A 23,355-nucleotide genomic window follows, 5' to 3' on the forward strand; every position below is an offset into this window, starting at 1 on the left:
CCTAATTTAGGGGCTTTAACTAATTTCACATCTGGGATCCCCTTGCCGTTCTTCCCTTCCTACGGAATAATGATAATTTGATGAACTGCGTAAGACACTCGACCTTCAGTATATGTATCTAGTGGTTCAATCTTAGTAGAGCTACGCAATACACGAGTTTAGAGGATTTGAGAAGTCTCATTTATTGATATGAGTTCTTAGTAAAAGCTCGACAAAGTACTCGCATTAATTCCTTAGGGCCTAATGTGTTAGGTATGGATCTTTCCGGGATGTTTAATAAAAGGTCTACAAAGGTCGTTAGGATCAGAAAAAAATGTGATTCCTATGTTAAGTTTGGTCTTAAAATTTTTGCTCACAGAAAATTCAGCAATCAAAAGTACCACCCATTTTTTATTTTATTTTACTTATGAACATATATATATGTATATTAAGTATCTTATCAACTTAATTTCTAGTTTCTATTTGAATTTCCTGTGTTGCAACCGACGCATGTGTGCAAAGTCTCATGAATGAATATATCGCAATCAATACAATAAACTTGAGCGCATTTCTCACATCGATATACATTTTTATCCATTGCTTCCGTTAGAGGTTTCTGGCATGCATAACAATTCGCCGCCTGCCCGTTGAATTCCAACTCGGTGAAATGCTGCACGGGAAAGAGATGATGATAGGATCGAGCCAAATGTGGCGCTGAAACCAATGTTAAGCCACATGTCTGACATTCAACTGGCAATTCGCAATATTTACTAAAGCACTGCGGGCAATGGTAACCACCTGAAGTTAGCTTACTCGGTTCCTCTGTATTTTCTATGTGACACATACACATTGAAAGTGGTGGATCCTTGCCACCATCCGTCTTAGCATGAGGAAAACCCATCTTTATTAAAGAATTTTCTTGGGTTTGTGCTGCTGGTGGCGGATCTACATGTGCTAATAACTGGTCACGGAAATGAGCATCATCAAGAACGGCACCATAAGAGCCCTGAGTTTGTTGAGTTAAATGCCGGCAGACATGTATTTCAGCAGATAGTGAAATCACTGAGCATCGTATGTTATCTGCTTTAAGAGCATTTATAGTACTATTAATGTCAACAGGATCGCATGTGGTCAAGGAACCCATAATTATGAGTATTTCTCGGGAAGCATGACTGGGCACGACTTTTAACGCTTTCATAGCCAAGTCAAGACCATTTTGCAACGAAGGCTCACTTGTAAGTGGAATTTTGCTAGCGCTAAAACAAATGAATCATATTTGTTAACATACTAAGTTTAAGATCTAAAAATCAACAGTTATTTACCCTTCCAGGGCCTTCAAATGAAGTTTTGATGTGCCGGTTAGTTCCGTGAGTTTTTCGGCGCGTTTGCCCTTCAGAACGATTAGACCCAACTGGCTGATAGGATTCTGATCAAAGAACTCCTCGATAAAAATTTCCAGAAGCTAAAAAAAAAACATGAATTTAAAATTTATTTAAAGATAATAAGCTAACCTTAATGGTGCATAACATTCGAGTGGGTTTCAAATCTGGAACGATCATGGATTCAGAGCAATCTAAAACAATATAAAGGTGCCGCATCATTCCCAAACGATTTTGCTGGGTCTTTTGTGCCTGTCGTTTGCGTTTAGCCTTTTGTATAATCTCTGCAATCGCGCCATCCAAAAGACCGTCATCATCTTCCTTTATAGCTTCCCTGAGAACCACAAATAAGATAACATTAAGGAATTTGCAATAATCTCGGTAAAATAGCTACTTATATACCATGTTTTTTCGTAGCCAGTTTCCCAGCGATATTCTTTAGGATCTTCTCCATCTATATCTGTCATTGTTGATACTTTGATATCCTAGTTGGAAATTGATATGCCAAAATTAAATATACGAAACTGTTCAGTAAATAAAACGAAACAGCTGTTTAATTAACATAAATTTTACTGATTGGTTCAGATGGGGATGTTGCCACAAGATTTGGAATTTTTTTTTATGTTCTTTCAATATGGTTGCAATATATTTTTTCTGTGAAAACGTTAAACAAAAAGTACTTTTTTTCGGCAATATTACGATTCTTTCGGCGGTATTTGTCATGACATATAAAGAAAAACAAAACAAATCAAAATAAGAGTGAATTGCATATAAAATTGTGGAACTTCAAAGTGAAATATCTCGAAAACTATGAGTCTGAGGACAGTATATATGTATACATTTTTTAATCCTGAAGACTTCCTCTATCCATCCGTCCTATCAAATCGCGGCGCCGAAAGAATCGTAATCATGCCTTTTTTCATTAATATAAAATATAGTATATAAATAATTTTAACTTTTAGAAGAAATTATTTTTTGCGTTCAAGTTTAAGTTTCTAATCACTATTTATGATTGCATTAGCCTCCTTCAAAATTTTAACACAATTAGTAAAAATTTTATTAAAATTAAAGAAAATTTTAGAGTTGATACTCTTTTCAAATTTCCGTTCGAAACAAAACCCTATGCACTGCCGCTGTCGCCATTTTGATTGGTCAAACGCGTATGCCGCGAGTGCTACGTTTTACTAACGAACGGAAAATCTTGCGTTTGCTTGTTTTACATTTAGTTCGGACACAGCAGCGGCATCAATATAGCGAATTTCAGTAGGTTCAATTGTTTATAGCAAAAATTAGTATAAAGTGGAAGTGATCTCAAAATATCTAATTTGAAAAGAAAATTAATAGTTATGATGTACCGTAAATCTAATGTATAGTTTTATAACTTAATACAAAGTTTATAGTATAAGAATTCTGCATTTTCAAGTGAAAACTTTCAAAAAGTAGGAAGAAAAGCCTAACAAAATAGCTTTAGCATTTCTAAATTAATTATATATATATTAACAGAAAACTTAGTACATAAATTTGTTATTTTTATGTTTCAACAAGTGACAATTTATAACAATGTATTGATCGTTGTAATATATTTGGCGCAAAGACTAGGGATAAACACTTCTAGCAATATAAAATTGAAATATATACTTTGCAGACGTTGGTAAAGTATTATAACTTTTCACCATGGTCGGAAGAGATATCACACCTACGGAAATTGGAAAGCATGCCAAATTAATTAAAAGTAAGTATTTATTTTCCCTGATTATGATGAGGCATGTTTATTATTATATGTAATATATTTTTAGCGGCACAAGAGGAAATGGCTTCAATGGATGTTCTTGTTTGTGGCCGTTGTCTAAATGTATACCACTTTATTGAAGATTTTGATGATCATAAACAAAAACCTTGCCAAAAGGAGAACACCAACGTACGTGAATGTAATGACACTAAACCAAAAATATGGGCCTTTTTGCTGTGGAAAGCCACACAACTAAATAATAATAAGGACTCAAATACAGCGAGCCCCAATTCTTGGGCACTTTATCAAACATGGGTGAAAATGGATGAAAGTCTGCGAGAAACATGGATTGTAGCTGGTAAAACAATACAATCTTTTGCAAAAGTAGGTCAAGGTGGTCTACAAGAAATGCCAGTAAAAATAACTAAAACTGTCGTTAACAACACTAATGAAAGTGTTTCACCTGGCAGAAGTAAGTAAATATTTTCTGGTCTATTAATATAGTTAAATGACGTACCTTATTTAGAGCTTTTAACGCAAACCAAGCCGCAAGTAGCTAATTTGAAACCTCCAACGAAAATTATAGATGGTAATAAAGATATTGAAAATGATTCCACTCATAGAGCAGTAACATCTGCACAAAAGATTGTAAAAAAACCAGTTACTATACGTAGTGATGCAGTAGGAGGGGTTACCCAAAATAAGATTCCCATTGGTAATACAACAAAACCTCTAAGGTTAGTACAGATAATATTTATACATACATATAAATTATATTTTTAAACACTTACATTTAAATTCTCCTTAGTCGACGTGCAAAACGCACTGTTCCCAACTCTGATGAGGTGATTGAGGAAAATGTGGAGAAAATTGTTGCAAAACGTTTTAACCCGCGTCGAAAGATGCATGAATATTTAGTCAAATGGGAGGCTCGAACTCATGAACAAAATACTTGGGAGCCATCATCACACTTAGAAAATGTCCCTCACCTACTGGAGACATTTGAAACACAATTAGCGCGACAAAAAGAGACACGCGCAGCTTTACAAGCTAAGCAAGCTGCTTTGACAGCTGCAGGTAAAGCTGCTGCAACAGATAATAAAGCTGAATCCGGAGTCACTAATAAACACGGAAGTGGTATAGGCAAACTGCAAAGTGTTAGTAGCAGTAACAATGATAATGGCGAAAGTAATAGGGCAGCAAGTGCGGACGTGTCAACAAGACCGTCTCGAACGTCCAAAACTAAAGCCATGGATCAGGTGAAACAGTGGGTTTCTGGAAGTAACCAAATTCCTTCAGGTGCAGCTTCTCCTAATGGTAGTGATGTCGCCGGAAGTTGTAATAACTCTCAGGATGGTGAAAGAGAGTGGTCTATGAATACTAGCAATAGTTCGGCAGTCGGTGTAGGTGGTTTAAAGCGTAAATTAGAAGATTCAGACTTTAATGATTCTAATGCAAGTGATTTGCCTAGCACAACAGCAACAATAGAAGACTTAGAAGAGGATCTTATTCCATCACACACAGTAAAAAGAATGAAGAATGGCAATGCTATTTCAATTGAGGTAAATTTGTCACTTTTAAATTGAAGCAAAAAATGTTCATCATTTGTATGATTCTTAGTCTAAAATCGTGAAAGTAAATGGTACAAGCAGCACACGTACACCAACTTCAATTAGCGGTGAGTCGTTACCAGTTGGTCCGAATTCAGCAGAGGTTATTATAACCCAAGATGCAAATGCTTCCGGTGTGGTAAAGAAGCCTGGCTTCAATGGCACTAGCCGTAATGTAAGTTCATTAACTGGCAAGTGATATACTTATATAATAAATATACATATATTTAAGCTGGTATCTGGTTTAACAAATGATTTGAAATTTATTTTTAATTGTTCGGAGACGAAGAATGTACTAATTTACTTTTTGTTAACAGTTTGTTAATAAAAAGTATAAAATATAATTTTGTTGGTTGTACTCACTTTTTGTTTGAGTTTTTAGAACATATTTACTAAAGGCAAAACTTTATATTTCGTATTTGTTTATTTATTCTCCTTTCTTTATTACTGTAGAAAACACAAAAAAGTGAGGCCCAAATACGTATACTCTCGAAGGGAGAATCTGCTGTATCCAGCACAGGTATAGTACGGGTTGGCGGTGGTAGTGATAGCGGTAATGAATCCAAAACGGCATCTTCTGTAACAGTAAATCGAACACAAATCCGCGTTGGAACTGGTGGTACTACCACAGTGGGCAATACTCAAATCAATACAATTTCGCGGCAGCAACACATCCAACGAACATCGGGCGGAACCACGCTACAACGAAAAACTATTATGAATTCTAGTACAACACAACAGCAACGTGGTGGCACATCAATGCATGTGCGCACCGGCATAGCCAACACTACCAGCTCATCTGTTCAACAACATGCTTCTCCTACTTCCGGACGCATGATTATACCCCGCCAGGGGAGCTCCGGACTTGTAAATCGAACCACTGCTGCCAGTAGCACGAAAACTGTTACACCGGAACAAAAAATACTGCAACTGTCCAAGTCGGGCGATTTGAAAGTCACTAAAAAAGTAATGACAAGAGAAGACGCCATTGCACAACGTCAGAACCTTAGACAACAACAGTCGCAAATTCAGATCCAGAAAGTACAACAGATCACGCCGCCAACAGGTGGTGGACGCACGAGCCAAGTGAGCGCCGTTAGTGTACGTAAGCAACCGGACGGCACATATGCGCACGAGGAGCAACACCAAGCACAATTATGTCCCATAACAGGTAAGCAGAAGATTTCACACTGCACTTGAAAACTACTATGAACTAATCAAATACAAAAAAAATATAGGTAAAATATTGGGACAAGACGACCAGGTGATGTCGCAGCAGCAGCAAAATCAAAGTGGAGTGATGCATACCCAATTAATGACGGGTGGTGAGCAGCAATTGACTCTTCAACAAGATCATCATCAACAGGCATTGCAAGATATTGATCCAGGAATGCTTTTTTCAAGTGATCAAATGCTTACTAATGAAGATGGCACTCCACTATTAGTGACTGGAGAAGACGGCACAGTGTATCAGGTGGCCGGCAAGAATGCCGAAGGAAAAACTATTCTCGTAACGCAGGGTCCTGACGGAGAACAGCAATTTGCTTATGTTGCTGCTGCCGATGGTGATGAAAATCAAGTACTCACACTAGACAACGCTGTTGCAGAAGCAGTTGCACAGAACCCCAGCGAATTACAACAATCAGACTCTATGTCTGAGCCCCAATATATTGTCAAAACAACAAACGAAGATGGCACTACTCAGGTAGTTACAATGAGTGAGGCAGAATTGCAACAACACCAAGCATTAGCTGCAGCACAACAGCAACAGCAAGCGGATGTCGGCAGTGGAGGCGTTGCTGTTACCGCTAGCGGTAGTGGAGCTACCGGACAGCTTTGTATACAAACATCTGACGGGGCAGACGGACAGGAAGCTAATATACCCGCTGAAGTAATACAGGCTGGTATGCCGTCTCCAGGTAAATACTATTGAAAACTTTATACGTGAGCATTTCATTTCATACACTATTTTCTATGTAGGAGGAACACGGCGTGTAGTATTACTATTGCAAGATGGTACTTACATGATGACTGAAATGCATGATGATGAATTCAAAGCATTAAACATCGCCGCGTAAAACATGTAGCTGAATAGGATATTTGACAATTTTTGTAATGCTGGCCCACATATGTTGCACCATAACACGGAGTGTGCATGACATAACATTACATCGAGAAAAACATTCTTGGATACATACGCATCCATTTTTTACATTATTTGTAATTATAGAAGTTTAAACGATAAATATCATCGTTTCACGTCTGCACTCTGCTTTAGCAAACCTAAGGTAGACCAATAATGATAGTTTAATATTTACTTCTAAACATAAATATAACCTATGAAAAATATCGATAAGCATGCACATAACGAAGCTGGGTTTACTTTAAAGTTTGTTATGATTTTTTCTTTAAGAACTTAGTATATTTATATCTCTAATATGTTTTTTAAAAGACATCAATGTATTTTTATTTCTTTATGGATTTAATTCATTCAAAATGCCTCATCCGTATAATGTATTAATTTTTGTAAATTATTCAAATACATTGTCGGTTCCCTTGAGATGTGCATGTAAAAGATCCAATATTCATTGACATCAATAATTATCACAGCTATCGGCAAATAATTCGTTATATATGTACGTATTATAATTAAAAAAGACCCAAGTTGTCATTACACTCTAAAAATAAAGAACTTAATTTTGAGCAAGTACTGCATGATTTTAATATTTACTTAAAGTGAAAGAAATGCATAGGTTACATATGATACAGACATAGTCTTTAAAACAGAAATTACAGTCTCCAGGCACATGACATTTAATATTCCTTTATAAACTTTGCTATAAAAAATCCGACGGTGTCAATGGGAACTCCTTCGAATTCTTTTGGTTGTTGACCAAACCGTTGGACGTATTGCCTGAAATTGTTATTAAAATTAATTAATATAGGTTTATACATATATGTATGTACAGTTGTCCACAAAAAATAGGAGTGACCACATGAGAAAAACGAATTGTTAATTTTCATTGACAAAAATGTTTTTTTTTTCAAAATTTTTGCACAATGTAATTTGCTAAAGATCTATTAGTGTTTCCAGATTGCAGCTCAATTAAACATAAGCAAAATTTTATATCGCAGTTTATATAAAGTAAACTAAAAAACTAGTTCCACAAAAAATAGGAGTATTTTATGTAATAAGAGACCGTTCTATAATTTTAATATATAATGCCTCCAAAGGTTCACAGAACATTAAAATAATTAATATTTCGTTGAATAACCTCGATTTTTTAACACAGCATCACATATCCGAGGCATGGACTCTATGGGATCCTGGCAACGTTTTATTGGTATTCCTTTCCAAGCCTCTTTGACTACTTGCCATAAATCTCTCGAATTGATTGATTTCTCTTCAGCTACTTTCTTCTTCATATATGTCCACAGGTTTTCCATGGGGTTGAGGTCAGGAGACTGAGCAGGTCACCACATAACCTCAACTCCGTTGGCCCTAAACCCTTATTTTGTGTACTTGCTGGTATGTCTAGGGTCATTATCCTGTTGATATACCCTTATCAATGGCATATTCCATGAAGCATGTGATAACATTACCTAATCTATTATTTTGACATACCCCCTTTGGTCCATGATGCCTTCAATTAAGTAAATTGGACCAACACCACAATGTGAAAAACAACCCCATACCATGATTTGGCGTCGTCATGTTTAACGGTTTTTGTGGTAAACAAGGGATTATATTCTGAGTTAAGAGGACGTCGGACAAAGTTCCTAGAGCCTGTACTACCAAATAACTCAACTTTGGATTCGTCTGGCCACAATATGTTTCGCCATTTAGCCACTGGGCAGGAGCCATGCTCTTTTGCAAATTGTATACGGGCTTTCACGCGCTTCTTTTTGAGTAGCGGTACTTTTCGTGGACTTCTGGGGTAATAATTTGTTCTGCTCCAAACGCCTACGAACAGTTTCAGTATTAACTGACAAATTTAGGTTATCATGGATGCTCCTGGCTGAAACAAAAGAGTCCACGAGTTTCATTTTTGTTTTTATAATTTAAGACATTTGCTACCATTTGAGGAGAGCATTTTACGATTTCTTGGATCTCTTTATAAGTTTTTCCTAGTTTTCTCAATTTTTTTTATCGTTTCCCGCTTTTCCTCTGTACAATGATTTGCTCTACCCACTGGAGAAAACCCCAATGATTAAATAAAATAATAACTAATTAAAATTGCTGCTAGATTATGGAATTACACTTACTTTTCTAATTTTGTAAATATTTTTTATGCTAAGGACTATTTTGAAAACGAAATATCTAACACTCCTATTATTTTGTGGAAAGCAATAACAAGTGTCTCCGAGAATTAGCAATGCAGAAGTAGAATAGCAATCATCGCAATAAAAATTTGTTTCGTTTTTTGATGCTAATATCCCGTTATGTGTACCGTTATTGTTTCGCGTCATTTACATGTGATTTGAAAAATTTATGCAGCCAAACACATATTTCATTTTACATATTGGCACTCCTATTATTTTGTGGACAACTGTACATCACTACATGTGGCTATGTATTTAAAAAATATGTAAATTTCAAGAATACCTCTCAACATTGCTAAGAGCTGTTTGTTCAAGACCAATGCCGCCAAGATGGGGAGTTGCAGGGACCAGCCTCATCTGTGGAAATTTCTCTAGTACCCAAGCAACCACGCTTTCATTTTCTTCTTCAGTCACTGTGCAAGTACTATAAACCAAAATACCGTTTGGCTTTAGCAATGGCACTGCTGCGGAAAATAATTTTCGCTGAACTTTTGGGTACGATTGGAGCATACGTTGGGACATATTCGGCGGACCCACGAGCAACGGTCTATTGCCCAAAGCGCTACAAGGTGCATCAAGTAAGATTTTATCAAACGTATTGGCGGCAAAAGGTGGCATGCCCAAGCATTCATTGTCTTTTGCTTCCTTAGCTGCGCTAAAAGCTTTCGTGGCGTCAAAATTATAGGCGCGTATGCTTTTCAAGGCTGAATTCGTTATTTTTGCCAACATGCCAGAGATTTTATTGGCTACCTTATCGAGCGCTATTACTTCGCCTTTATCACCCATTAACTCTGCTATATGAGTAGTTTTATTTCCGGGCGCCGCACACATATCTAATACACGTTCGCCTGGTTGAGGATTCAGTACCCTTACGCATACAATAGACGGCAGGTTTTGCAGAAGCGCTTCTTTGCAGCTCAGATCACCAATGGTAGGTACGCCGGAAATAGTTTCAATCATTTCTACTGCAACTCCTTTCAAAGACTCAGAAGTACTACTTATTGTAGGTCCAAAAATCTGATGACGTTGCATTCGTACGACACCCACGCCCAAAAAAATTTTATCGAGCGAATCATATCGAATATTTGTACCTTGTTTACATTTACCCGCCAAATCGGCGTAAACTAAAACCTCCTCATTTAATTTTGTACCTGCCTCCATTGCAAGCACGCCGGGTGCATAGATATGAGCGCCACGTAGTAAAGCCGCACCACAGCAGCTGTCGACTACAACCTCACGTTGTAAGTCTGACTGTTTCTGCTTCATATCAACGCCAAATGATGTTGGTAAAATGCAAAGTACCTCTGGAATACTGGGTATTTCATACACTTTGGGTGGCTGTGTATATCTTTCATGTAATATTTCTTGTAATTTCTGTTTGAATGCTGGCACAGTGGTTCGGAGCGAATTTACGCGATATGTTGTTATTGTGGGCACTTTACACAACCAACTCATTAATTCTTCTAGCTGACTAGGCTGGAAAGTTAATATTAATATCCTCTTTATGAACAATATTGGCACTGTTTTAGTTAATGGTTTAAAGTGGTGTAAGTCCACAGATCGGTTAATTAGGGTATTATGAGATCCTTAACATCTAAGTCTAAGTGAATTTAACCTAAAATAATCTATATAATATTAGTTATATAAATTGTGTTATGATATCATTAAATTTATTATATAGTATATGTATATAATTAGTAAGCCTTAACTGTGCATATACATATGTATGTATAGTGTCCACAAGATTTCGGCATTTTCAGCGTAAATACGGGCCCAATTTTGGGTTGCGACAACGTAGAATACGAGAAGGGTACAATTACAACGCGATTATGCGTTAAGGCGATTAATCGGTGGGGAATGGCCTCGTTTTCGGCAAGACATTTTTTTTAATTAAAAAAGTTTATTAAAATTAAGAATATTGCGATATTGTTAAAAGGAAAGTAACAAAAAAAACCATGTGTAATATACATATGTATGTATGTATGTATGTATGTATAAAGACGAATTCCATTATCTGTATCCACAATTGCTAATAAATGAAATTAATTTTCACGAGTATACAAGAATGTAGATAAAAACGTTTGACTGCATATTAGCAAATATTCACGATATTTGTTGCCGTAATGCAACGAACATCCGGAGACCTACATTCATTGAGTAGAGGGGTTTTCTTCTTCTTCTTTTTCTCTACTGGGATAGAAACCGCTTATGCGGTTATAGGCCAGTTAAAAACAGATCGCCAGTCGTTTCTTCTTTTCGGAAGTTGGCGGCAATTGGAGATTCCAAGCAAAGCCAGGTCTGCTTCCACCGGCGGGTACTGCATTGAATACTTTCACAGCTGATGTTGTTATCGTCCATGCCTCTGCACCATATAATAGAACGGGAATTATGAGTGACTTATAGAGTTTGGTTTTTGTTTGTCGAAAGAGGACTTTACTCCTCAATTGTCCACTTAGCGAAGTAGCACCTGTTGGCAAGAGATATTCTGCGTTATATTTCGAGGCTGACGTTGTTGTTGATGTTGATGCTGGTTTCAAGATAGACGAAATTATCTACGACTTCGAAGTTATGACAGTCAACAATGACGTGAGTGCATAATCGCGAGAGCGACGACTGTTTGTTTGATAGCAGGAGATATTTCGCCTTGCCCTCGTTTTCCACCAGACCCATTTGCTTCGCTGCCTTATCCATTCTACAAAAAGCAGAACTAACGGCGCGGTTGTTAAGACCAATGATATCAATATCATCGGCATACGCCAGCAACTGTACACTCTTATAAAAGATTGTACCTGCTCGATTAAGTTCTGCAGCTCGAATTATTTTCTCAAGCAGCAGATTGAAGAAGTCGCACGATAGGGAATCGCCTTGTCCGAAACCTCGTTTGGTATCGAACGGCTCGGAGAGGTTGACGTGACGGAGCTTTTGGCTCAGCTCCTTTTCGTGCTGTCGAGAGCAGCTTTGAATTCGACGAAGAGGTGGTGTATGTCGATACTCTTCTCTTCTTACTTTGAGGTGATTAAAAGTTGCTACAGATGGTGTTTTGTTCACCTAACGGTTGTACGTATCACCTAAAACTAATCGAGATAGATATAGAAAAGTTGAAATCCGGTTGACTGTCCACCTGTCGATCCGTCAGTGCAATAACTGATTACGCCAAATATATTAAATTTTAATTCCGAGATGGTATGAAGGGGATTTATAGGAGCCAATGTCAAAATTGGACAATGGACGTGACTCCGCCCATTTCTAGGTAAAATCACAATCTCGGGACCTGCTCCACTGCTTTTAACTTCGAATTTGACATTCCACTGACATTTTTATCTTACAGTGCAAATTCGGACTACAACCACGCCTACTTCCCATATAACACAATTTAAAATGTTATTTGATTATTTTACTTTCCAGTACACAAATGAAGAATCAATTAGTATAAAATTAGGGGTTATGAACTGGTTAACCATCAGCTTGTATTTTACCCTGAGCCAGTTTTAGTGCTAACACAGAAGTATACAGTCAGATTGCTTGTGACGGGTTATATATATAACAAGTAAGGAAGTTTGGGTACAGCTGAACATTTCATATTCATACAACTTGCAAGGATTAAAGCCAGGGAAGTACCTTCAGATACATGAGGCTTGTTAATTATATGGGGCCTAGGCCGAGTTTTCACCCGATTTTATTCATTCTAAGCACAAAGACGCACCGTTTTAAGAAAAACACGCTATATCTTTTTTATTAAGATATCTCATGCGGTATAAAGTCACCCGGAAGTTCGAAAATCTTTGTATTAGATTAGGGATTAGTTATTAGGGGGTTAAGGGAAGTATTGGCCCGATTCAACCCATTTTTGATACACCTACATACTTTTATTAGGAAAAGTTTCTCTCTCAATTTCAATTATACATATATTGTATCTCTCGCCTTGACCGTTATTTGAGATAAAGAGTCAACTTTAGGTACTGATGTCCAAATATTCGGTACCAGGGTTGAACAGTTTTTGTGGGGTTTGGACAATTTTTGGTCATAAGATGGCATACTCGAAAGGCATTATTCCTACAAAATTGTATACCGTTATATTAATTGCTTTTTGATTTGTGGACTGGAAAGGAAAGAAGAAGATGGAATTTATTGTGTCATATGGAAAGTAGACGAGGTAGCATTTCGTCCATTTTCTCACAGTTATGAAGTCGAGGGGAACAGAGCAGTGCAGCAAGGCACTTTAACGATGTGATCAGAGTCAGCCTCCAGGTGGTTGTCATAGATGCCAACTCCACCGCTCCAACAAGCATACTGAAAAGATGGGTAGAGATCGATGTCAGATTTTCGAGTCAAGTTTTAGGCTATGAACTTAACAATCCGGCGAGTTCGCATCCGCAGTTTAACTTTTCTGAAACCCTTAGGGGTTACAAGGTCATCAAATGCGCGGACTTCTTGACGAGTAGTGTCGCTAAAATTTTCGCTCATTTTCGCACTGTAGCATACTAAGATGAGAATGCCACGAACTAAATTTGGTCGAAATCGGTGCGGGTCCCGAAATATGATTTCACCAAAACGTGGACGGTGCCACCGTCCAATTTTTACCTCGGCCCCCATAAAGCTCTCCATACCATATCAGGTGTAGATTAAATCTAAAATAATCTCTGTCCAAGTCGAACTTAAACTTTTCAAGCCCCTAGGTACTTAATATGTGGACCTCAGAACCAATAGTTAACTTTTTACCAAAAATATCGGTCAATGTACTACATATTGTATAATTGAGATTCAGATAGAATCAAAAATGGGCTGCCATATACCCAGTGGCGGATTTGCCCTAAGGCCCAGTAGGCCCGGACCTAGGGCGGCCAGATATTAAGGGCGGCAAATCGTGCCAAAAAATCACTGATAACAACAAGATTAACAAGAAATAACTCAAATGCAAAGTATCTTAACCGTATGCTTATATAATCTTCCTAAATCACTATTTTTGCATATCAAAGTATAAATAATTTCGTACATCGTACATATAAAGTATCTAGGAAGAATAGGTACTTAGGTAACCTATTGTTATTACACGCGTGTCAGTCAAGCTCGTGCGGACGAGCGTGCGGTGCGTCGCGCCGCTGTGACCCCGGGTAAGGTGAAGTGGGGCAGAGTATCGCAAGCGAGCTAAAGAAAAAGATGATAAACAAAAGGATACAATTAAAAAAACGCGGAAATTAGACGATTTCTTTGGAAAACCGTATACTGATATTCAAGATCCTATTATTGACCCAACACTCGACGTTCTAAGTAGTAGTGGCGTTCCGTCAACTGATGATTCTGCAGCGTCTAAAGTGTCTTCAAGTGAAAATACTTTGATGAATGTGGCAAGTATATCAAAAGAACAAGCCGAAGATATCCCACTCGTACCAGGAGTGGCAGGAGTAGGAGTGCAGCCCAATCCTCCGGACCAGGAGCTCTACGAAATCAACGACGATCCACCTAAATGGACAATCGACGAGTTCACGCGTGATCACATTTGTAAGAACGGAGCCAATCAAAACATCCAGAATGATTTTCCCAAGAGTGAGCGCTTTTACAAAGATAAAGCGCGACAGTTGTCGAGACATTTATTCGAACGTCAGCTTCTAAATGGTAAAAAAGTTCCGCGAAAATGGCTAATTTATTCCAAAAGTACTGGATGTGTTTTTTGTGATCCTTGTTTGCTTTTTAATGGCGGGGAGAGTCAGTTCGTCAAAAAAGAAGGTTTCAATGACTGGAAAAATTCATATCATCGAGTGTCAGAATTCGCCTACTCACAAATTATCTCTTCTGCATATGAAAGAACGAAGCAACGTTTTAGGTCGCATTGTCCGCGCATTAACAATGCAATTAGACGAAGAAATAAATTACTGGAAAAACATTCTGAAAAGAGTAGTTGCATGCGTAAAAGCACTTGCATCACGTGGTTTGCCTTTCAGAGGACACGACGAAAAATTTGGATCAATCCACAATGGAAATTATTTAATGTCCTTAGAGCTTATCGCCGAGTTCGATCCGGTCTTACCTGAACACATTACACGTTATGGAAATCCAGGCTCAGGATTTACGAGTTATCTTTCTTTAACAACATGCGAAGAGTTCATTCGACTTATGGGAAACAAAGTTTTGGAAACACTTGTAATGGAAATATTAACAGCAAAATATTTTTCTCTGATCATTGACTCGACACCGGATATATCTCACGTAGACCAGCTCACTTATGTAATCAGATATGTCCTGCCTAATGGATCACCTGTAGAACGGTTTATCAAGATTATTCCAAACACAGGTCACAAATCACAACAAATGACAGATGCTGTTACTTCAACTTTAACTGAATTGGGAGTTGACATTTCAAACTGCCGCGGGCAATCATATGACAACGCAGCTAACATGTCAGGCAATTATAACGGCTCCTGGGAGCTCCTTCAAACCCATTTCATGACACACAACAGAAGAGACCCGTTATATGTGAAGCAAGAGGTATTCGTTTGAAACTGGAACGTTTTGAAACGGCCTTCATGGCTGTAAAAAACTTCAGAGTGTGGAAATTGACATTACCATTGTCATAGAACTGTACGAGGCTTTAATACATTTTGTTGGCGAAACAAGAGAGAATTTCGATGATTTCGAAAAAACTCTTCTTCGTACAGGAATACGAAAAAGATTTTCGACGCAATCGAAAGCGTAAGCAGCTTCCTGGCAAGACAAATACAGGTGAAGAGATGCAACAAAAAAATGGGCGTGAAAATTTTAGAACAAATACTTTTTAAGTACTAATTGATACATTGTCAGAAGAACTGAAAAGACGTCGGGATGCTTATAAATTACTCTACAATAAATTTTACTTTATTACCAACCTGACGAATCTAAACATCTCAGAAGTCGAAGATAAGGCCAAGGCATTGCAAATGATTTATTCTACTGACTTAGAAGACGATTTTACAGAAGAATGTCTTCATTTTCGTTTTCACTGCAGCATAAAAAATGAGGAGCGAAAGAGTGCAGTCAGTTTGTTGAAATGATTACGAACCGAATGTCTTCAAACCATTTACCCAAACGTGAATATTGCTCTTCGTATGTGTGTGTCTACACCTGCCAGTAACTGTACTGGAGAAAGATCGTTTTCTTGTTTGCGGAGAGTGAAAAACTATTTACGCACAACAATGACGGAGCAGAGGTTAAATGATCTTGTTTTGCTTAACTAAGAAGCTGATTTTTTAAGCAAATTGGATTGCGAAGATTTGATTAATGGTTTTGCTGCGCTTAAGTGCAGATGAGTTTTGTAACACATTGTATGAGTAAAACATTTATTTTATTAAAAAACAAAAAAGAGCTAAAATAATTATGTGGTTGACCACTCCTCTGCGAAAGATTTATGGTCCTTTGCGCATTGGCCACGGCGAATATCGCATCCGATGGAACGATGAGCTGTACGAGATATACGACGACATTGACATAGTTCAGCGAATTAAAAGACAGCGGCTACGCTGGCTAGGTCATGTTGTCCGGATGGATGAAAACACTCCAGCTCAGAAAGTATTCGACGCAGTACCCGCCGGGGGAAGCAGAGGAAGAGGAAGACCTCCACTCCTTTGGAAGGACCAAGTGGAGAAGGACCTGGCTTCGCTTGGAATATCCAATTGGCGCCACGTAGCGAAAAGAAGAAACGACTGGCGCGCTGTTGTTAACTCGGCTATAATCGCGTAAGCGGTGTCTACGCCAATTAAGAAGAAGAAGAAGAAGAAGGTTGACCACTCCTTGACTTTAATCGTTCAATTTCTTCGTTCTAAACGTTCTAGCAAGAATGATAGAATACAAGATTACGACACTAGTTTACAGTTAGTTTTTTTCGGTTTAGCTCTTGACAATTCTTACAAAAACAAATACATTGTGCAACAATTTCGTGACGTCACACTTATGCGTTGAGACGAACAAGCATAGAAATGCATACAAATTGTAAACAGAAAAGTAAACACTTTTTGAAATTCCCAAAATAATATTAATTCATTCGTATTTACAGGAAAAATTTCAGTGGAATGTTTAGAATATTGTTGCGAGAAAATATGTATATAATTAGTTTCAGGCACATCCACAATAAATAGAGTAGCATGTGTGGAAATTGTTCAAATGAAGAAAACCAGTGTAAGTGTACTGTTGTATTTATTTAAATTTCTAAGCATAAATATATTAATTTTTTAAAATGAAATGTGTAGTGGCTTGTTGTAATAATTATTATGCAATTAAAGGATCGAAAACGAGTTTTTTCAGTTTTTCGGCCGATTTAAAAGTTGCCAAAAAATTGGTGTTATTTTGCAAAAGAAATGATATATTTAATACTAACTTAATAATTTCACAATTCTTTTATCATAATTTCATACATCTGATACATCTGAACTATAATATATGTATATATTTATATACAACACAAGAAACGTCTTCTCCATTTGAATCACAACTTAATAGACAATTTTATTATCAATAGGCCGATATATTTCTTTAGAAATGATTCAAATCTTTTCACTCAACAATATTCAATCGCTTCACTAAAACTTTTTATTAAGATCGAAAGAATGAATAATATTTTGCGAATTTACAAAAGTGTTTACTTTTCTGTTTACAATTTGCAAGCCATTTGACATTTTTTCACTCTTCTTCTTCTCAACACGTAACTATGACGTTTCATAATGGCGGTTGTCGTAATCTTGTATTCTATCATTCTTGCGTTCTAGGATGAAGCAAAAGTGAAGAACCGGTAAATTTTTTTCGAAGTTATAATTTTCGATATTGCCTCTAGTGAAAACTACAAATTAGAAGCTTTTAACATTTGCGGCTTCTGTATTCATTAACGTTCTCTAATATAAGAGAGTACCGGGTACTCTTATATGTTTACTAAATAAAACAGTATTGGCAACCCAACCATAATTATAATTATACATTTATTTGTCTCTGTCATCATTATTTGTGTACACGAGTAGACCATATGACTACATTTGGCGTGTTCGAACATTATTGTTTGCAAACGAGTGTTCTCCGAAAATTAATATATAATATTAATACAAGTTAACTTACATTCCGCTGAAGAATTTGTGACTCCACAAGAGGATTACGTAGAAAAGGTGATTTTGGATACATTTTTCTTTTATTAAACTTCCGTTTTATGGCAGAAAATATCACGAAAAATTCCTATGACAAAAGTGTGTGGAAGAATGTAAAATATAAGTGCTGCCCAACTTCTAAAAAATCTAGAATCGCATATTGGTCACCTATAAATTATAATGTACATTTACGGTTTCGTTTAGTGAGGTGATCAGTTCATTTATCAAAAAAGATTTCAACATTAAGTGGACTATCATATATCTAAATTTGTTTTTAAATGCAGCAGTTAGGATAATATGACAACGCTGTTTTGCGGCTTCAACAAAAATTCCAATTTTCGATCCTGATGGTAATAGTGTTGTCTCGTTCACACTTGTGCATTGACTACGACACTGGTGACGCACGACGTGGCAACTTTTCGTAATTTCCTACTTTGTTTGACACTAGTTACACCCTTCTTATATTCAGCATGAAAGGAAGACAATTTTAGACAATATTCATATATTCGTTTCACAACACTTTCTGTATGTGAGGTGACAAACTATTCGTGGTGAGCTAATAATTTTATACGTCAAATAGCGTACTTAAAATTGGTGTGTTCGTGTGTTTTATTGCTCTGTGATTTTCGCTGACATTTCCATACAGAAATTAATAAAATTTCTGTAATTAAGTGCGTGAACTCATCTCAATTAATTGGTGCGTATATGGTTTAATGAAAATATAAGTGTTTTGTTTGAGGAATAAACTGTGAGCTTTTATTTGATATAGGAATCGGTAATCATAGCTCCTTAGATCTTAATTTTTCCATTTTAAATTGAAAACATGCTATCCTTTTCATTTAATTATTGAGTATCTCATTAGATGAAGTGTGATGTTAGAGTTAATACTGTAGAAAGTTGTAAAATTTTATAGGACGTATCAAATATTCAACGTAAGAAAAATGTTTTGAGCGGATTATATTTTGTCTTTTAGTAAACGTAATAAATTGCAATGGTAGGAACTAAAGTTCATTTTGACCTGGAGCCCTATTATTTCTACTATCACATCGTGGTTACATTCGTAGAATGCAAAGCGTAATTTCTACCCAATCGGGTTCTTAAGAGTAACATTTGTTTAATATCTTGGGTTTACCGAGATAAAGATATCTTAATATTTTGGAATAGTTATTATATCAAAGGCCATTAATCTAAATTTATGTTCTAAAATAAAATCTACATGCGTGAAGTAGATTTTACTAATTGAAAGTTTTTAGAGTTGTTCTTAAATTAATGTTTTAAATTCTTTGCAATTGTGGTTTTCAGGAGTTTAGAAAGGGTCTAGACTCTAGAGATAGCTGCAGTTGAAAAAGTTACGTTTTTTACTTAATACGAGTCGAGTCACAACTTTTGTATATTGTTCACCTCGTTTATCTGCGTTTGTATGGTGAATTGAAAGCCGTATGTCGGGGGAAAAATACGTCTCCGTCATCATTAATGATGTGGTGTATTAGCGGCATCGCTATCGCTGTCTACTATTGCCGATGTTACTATCTTTATACTTTTACTCTTTATTGTAGTTCGTTTTAACTTTTCTACTCTTTCGGAAATTGTATGTTCAATAGTCGTCACATTGTTGGAGTTTCGCAGTTGCTTTTTCTTTTCGTTTTTGTCGCGTATTTGACGTAGGGTGGTGCTTTCGCCGTACTGGTAGAAAAAAGAAAAAATAGGGTAATAAAGAAATTATCTTCTCTGAATAATGATTTTTTTTTCCTTATTATGAAGCCAGTGAAGATTCAAAATTTAAATATTAGAAAAATGGACTGTAGACACTTGTGTGCGAAGTGAATACTTTACCAACAACAACATGGAGTGGAAGCCATGACATGGCAGTTCCATAAAATTATATTTGCATTTTTATAAATGTATTAAAGTTAATAAATTTAAATTCTACAGCTTTGTGTACCCTAAATTAATTTCTTGTCTCAGTTAATGTCAAAATTAAGTGTTAAAAGTTTCTATGTGACTTCGCTGACTCACTCGTAAAATTTGTTCCCTTTCCTTTCTACTCTCTTCGAAAAATTTAAAAAGGTGTAAGGCTAGTAGATATCTAATCCATACCTAATATAAACTTTCCATATGTGTTACATCGAATTTTTTTTAGTTTTATTTTTATTTATATATTGGGAAATAAATGTATATAGTTATAAAATATTTAAACGATATTATATCATAAAAACGGCTTTCAGAATGTATGAATGTGTATAAACATATTTCCAAAAACTAATATATTTTTTGACTTAGTAGTAATTTTTTAAAATTGACCTGTTATGTAGTGAAACGCAGCGAAAAAATGTCCAAAGTGTCAGATCAACGCATTCTGAACTATACAGGATGTCCATGTTTCCTGTCGGACAACTACATAGTGATGCAGGAAAGTCAAGGAACACAATAAAGTGCTATCCGAAAAATTCTGCTGGGATATTTTCACAATCACTCCTTGATAATGTCGACGACATTTAACAGTACGCCGACTAGACTACGGACACAACAACTTCAGACAGGAACTGACCGCCATTCACAATGGAGTCATTAACCACTCCACACACTCCCTCGTAAATGGCGTACTTCGAGATAAACCACTACCCATAGCATAGCGATGAGCTCGAGTTAACTCGAGAATCTAGCGTTGTGATGTTGTTGCAGGTTAAACTCCTACTTATATGCAGAAAAGGAATCTCACTCTTCTAACACAACTCTTCCTATCCGGTCGAGACAGAACGTTTCCTGGTCTAACGTTATTTTAGTAAAAAATCTACAGAATGAGGGAAATTAAAATATAGCGATTATTTTGTGACGAAAAAAATATATTACGGTCCCTGATTTTAATATCAATATACCATAAAGAGGTAAAAATGTTATCAATACACTAACTAAGCTTCTGATACTAATCACATTCAGAATATACTGCAGATTGTGGATGTGAGATAGGAGGGAATTGCCAATGATTACCAGTACCAATCTTTTGAGTCAGTTACAAATTCTTAGAATAGCACTACGAGCTAAAATGCATACAAAAAAGTGCTTCAAAAAAATATTCATATTTTTTTTAATAGAACTAAAAACTATTTTGTGTAAATTATTTAATTTCTTTTGTCTTCGTTTTTTTATAGCCGACTTGTTTGAAATCTGCAGCTTTAAAGTGCAGACTCGGATCGACTCTATACGTACCGAACAATTCCAATTTAGTAGTATCATTAATCTCAAAGTTTGCAGTGTAAAACTTGCAACATAATATACAGTGTACAATAATACAAAGGAAAGAAGAACAACAATTGTATAACTTGTATCAAAATGGGGAACGTTTTTGGAAATCTTTTTAAAGGCCTTTTCGGTAAAAAGGAAATGAGAATATTGATGGTCGGATTAGATGCCGCTGGTAAAACCACAATTTTGTACAAACTCAAATTAGGCGAAATTGTTACAACGATACCTACCATTGGTAAGTTCTAATGTTAGCTGCTATTGAAAAATAATAATAATATTTAAATTTTTCCCCTTCCTTAGGTTTCAACGTCGAGACTGTAGAATACAAGAATATTAGCTTTACAGTATGGGATGTGGGCGGCCAAGATAAAATCCGTCCACTGTGGAGGCATTACTTCCAAAATACACAAGTAAGTAGAGCTTATATTGCTCTCTTATAAAGATGAAGTTTTTATTAACCGAAATTAAAAGATTAATTAAGTTATTGTATATGTATGCATATTGACAAAGTATTTTATTAAAAAAAAATCTGTTTTAAACAGGGTCTTATATTCGTCGTTGATAGCAACGATAGAGAACGTATCGGTGAAGCGAGAGAGGAATTGATGCGCATGTTGGCTGAAGATGAGCTCAGAGATGCTGTTTTATTAATATTCGCTAACAAACAGGTATGTATTTAAGCTATATATATAAACATTCATAACATTAAACATATGCAAATTTGTATTATGTAATATTTAATATCTCTATGTGAACATTAAAAAGCGAAAAGTAGAAAATTGTGTTTAAAATACTACTACTTAAGTAATTTTTTATTTTAGTCATATGTATTTTTCGTCGATTATTAACTCAAATTCATATGTGTATGTATGTATGCACGTAATCTGTGTTAACATTTGTTATTTTATGAATTATCAAATATAATATGTGTCAAATATGATTTTTGCCTCAATACTTGATGAATTATTAACAAAATATCTATAAATTTTTATTTGAGTTCATTTGTGGCATAATCGGTCTATTTTTTAAATTTGTTTCAATACATACATATTTACAATTGCATAGTACAGACTACATATACCCACATACATATGTATAAACATTATATCACACCGAGTGTCATAGTACTACAAAATGCTTTCAATGCTTAGATAAGATTTTACTGATAAGAACATAGCAAGTGTATCGTTGGTAATCGGAGGTTTTAACTCTGCACATTACAAATAAAAAGAAAATTGGCCAATAAGTAATATATTCCATAATTTTTACCTTGCTCATATATAAGAACTGATTATTGCTATGAAGAGTTCTCTGTTGACGGCAAGGTCAAGTTTAAGATAAAAGAATCACTTAACAATATAAGTAATATATACAATATATATGCATTTCTAGGTTTATTATATGTTGATACGATATTCCTCCGGCTTATTAAAATATGCTTCTCTTTTAGGATCTGCCCAATGCAATGAATGCAGCCGAAATCACTGATAAGCTCGGTTTGCACTCACTCAGAAATCGTAATTGGTATATTCAGGCGACGTGTGCAACCAGCGGCGATGGTCTCTATGAGGGTCTGGATTGGTTATCTAACCAACTTAAGAATGCTAATCGCTAGATACACATAATAATATATTAATGAAAAAACACCTTTTTGATTTAAACATAAAGTTAATGAAAATTTGAATAAATACAAACAAAAAGCGAAAAAGAAAGCAAGAAAATCAACTAAAAACGACATCCTACTGATCCTTCTTCTCCTCTTATCCCAACTTCAACAAAATCAAGCGACATGCGACGAATTTCATTTAGCGGCTGTTGAAAGAAATAGAATAGTGAAACCGGAAGAAGAAGGTCATAGCGTACAGAGAAAAGAAAAGAATGGAATTTAATACCGCTATTTAATGAAACTATCAATTTCAAAACGATTCTCTTATATATGTATGTATATGAATGTTAAGACAACAATAACAAATATCAACAATGTGTATCCAAAT

At 35.9% G+C, this 23,355-nt stretch overlaps 4 protein-coding genes across 9 annotated transcripts; 2 read left to right on the top strand and 2 right to left on the bottom strand.

Annotated features, from left to right (window-relative positions):
- Positions 1-362: 362 nt before the first annotated feature.
- Positions 363-1,916, bottom strand: LOC120778704 (general transcription factor IIH subunit 2). The gene is made up of 4 exons (XM_040110664.1): positions 1,761-1,916; positions 1,491-1,692; positions 1,302-1,441; positions 363-1,235 (listed from the first exon to the last, which is right to left on the bottom strand). The coding sequence occupies exons 1-4, from the start codon at positions 1,823-1,825 to the stop codon at positions 452-454; spliced, it is 1,191 nt and encodes a 396-aa protein (XP_039966598.1). The 5' UTR covers positions 1,826-1,916; the 3' UTR covers positions 363-451.
- Positions 1,917-2,536: 620 nt separating this feature from the next.
- LOC120778667 lies at positions 2,537-7,407 on the top strand. 3 transcript variants are annotated; one of them, XM_040110596.1, is made up of 9 exons: positions 2,537-2,621; positions 3,004-3,090; positions 3,155-3,559; positions 3,614-3,824; positions 3,896-4,649; positions 4,708-4,872; positions 5,151-5,868; positions 5,936-6,616; positions 6,678-7,407. In XM_040110596.1, exons 2-9 carry the CDS (start codon positions 3,033-3,035, stop codon positions 6,773-6,775), a joined length of 3,090 nt encoding a protein of 1,029 aa, XP_039966530.1. In that variant the 5' UTR covers positions 2,537-2,621; positions 3,004-3,032; the 3' UTR covers positions 6,776-7,407. The 3 variants fall into 3 exon arrangements, with proteins under 3 accessions (XP_039966530.1, XP_039966532.1, XP_039966529.1); XM_040110598.1 differs by lacking the exon at positions 2,537-2,621 and adding an exon at positions 2,739-2,797; XM_040110595.1 differs by lacking the exon at positions 2,537-2,621 and having other exon boundaries at positions 2,856-3,090.
- Positions 7,391-18,466, bottom strand: LOC120778668 (tRNA (cytosine(72)-C(5))-methyltransferase NSUN6). 2 transcript variants are annotated; one of them, XM_040110599.1, is made up of 3 exons: positions 18,093-18,466; positions 9,304-10,496; positions 7,391-7,611 (listed from the first exon to the last, which is right to left on the bottom strand). In XM_040110599.1, exons 1-3 carry the CDS (start codon positions 18,153-18,155, stop codon positions 7,512-7,514), a joined length of 1,356 nt encoding a protein of 451 aa, XP_039966533.1. In that variant the 5' UTR covers positions 18,156-18,466; the 3' UTR covers positions 7,391-7,511. The 2 variants fall into 2 exon arrangements, with proteins under 2 accessions (XP_039966533.1, XP_039966534.1); XM_040110600.1 differs by lacking the exon at positions 18,093-18,466 and adding an exon at positions 16,899-16,932.
- On the top strand, positions 18,012-23,355 carry LOC120778669 (ADP-ribosylation factor 1). Of its 3 annotated transcripts, none has more exons than XM_040110603.1 (5): positions 18,012-18,139; positions 21,268-21,596; positions 21,662-21,771; positions 21,904-22,029; positions 22,812-23,355. In XM_040110603.1, the coding sequence occupies exons 2-5, from the start codon at positions 21,449-21,451 to the stop codon at positions 22,974-22,976; spliced, it is 549 nt and encodes a 182-aa protein (XP_039966537.1). In that variant the 5' UTR covers positions 18,012-18,139; positions 21,268-21,448; the 3' UTR covers positions 22,977-23,355. The 3 variants fall into 3 exon arrangements, with proteins under 3 accessions (XP_039966537.1, XP_039966535.1, XP_039966536.1); XM_040110601.1 differs by lacking the exon at positions 18,012-18,139 and adding an exon at positions 18,706-18,815; XM_040110602.1 differs by lacking the exon at positions 18,012-18,139 and adding an exon at positions 19,717-19,825.

Source organism: Bactrocera tryoni, chromosome 5, assembly GCF_016617805.1.
Source record: "Bactrocera tryoni isolate S06 chromosome 5, CSIRO_BtryS06_freeze2, whole genome shotgun sequence".
Classification (NCBI taxonomy): Eukaryota; Metazoa; Arthropoda; class Insecta; order Diptera; family Tephritidae; genus Bactrocera; species Bactrocera tryoni.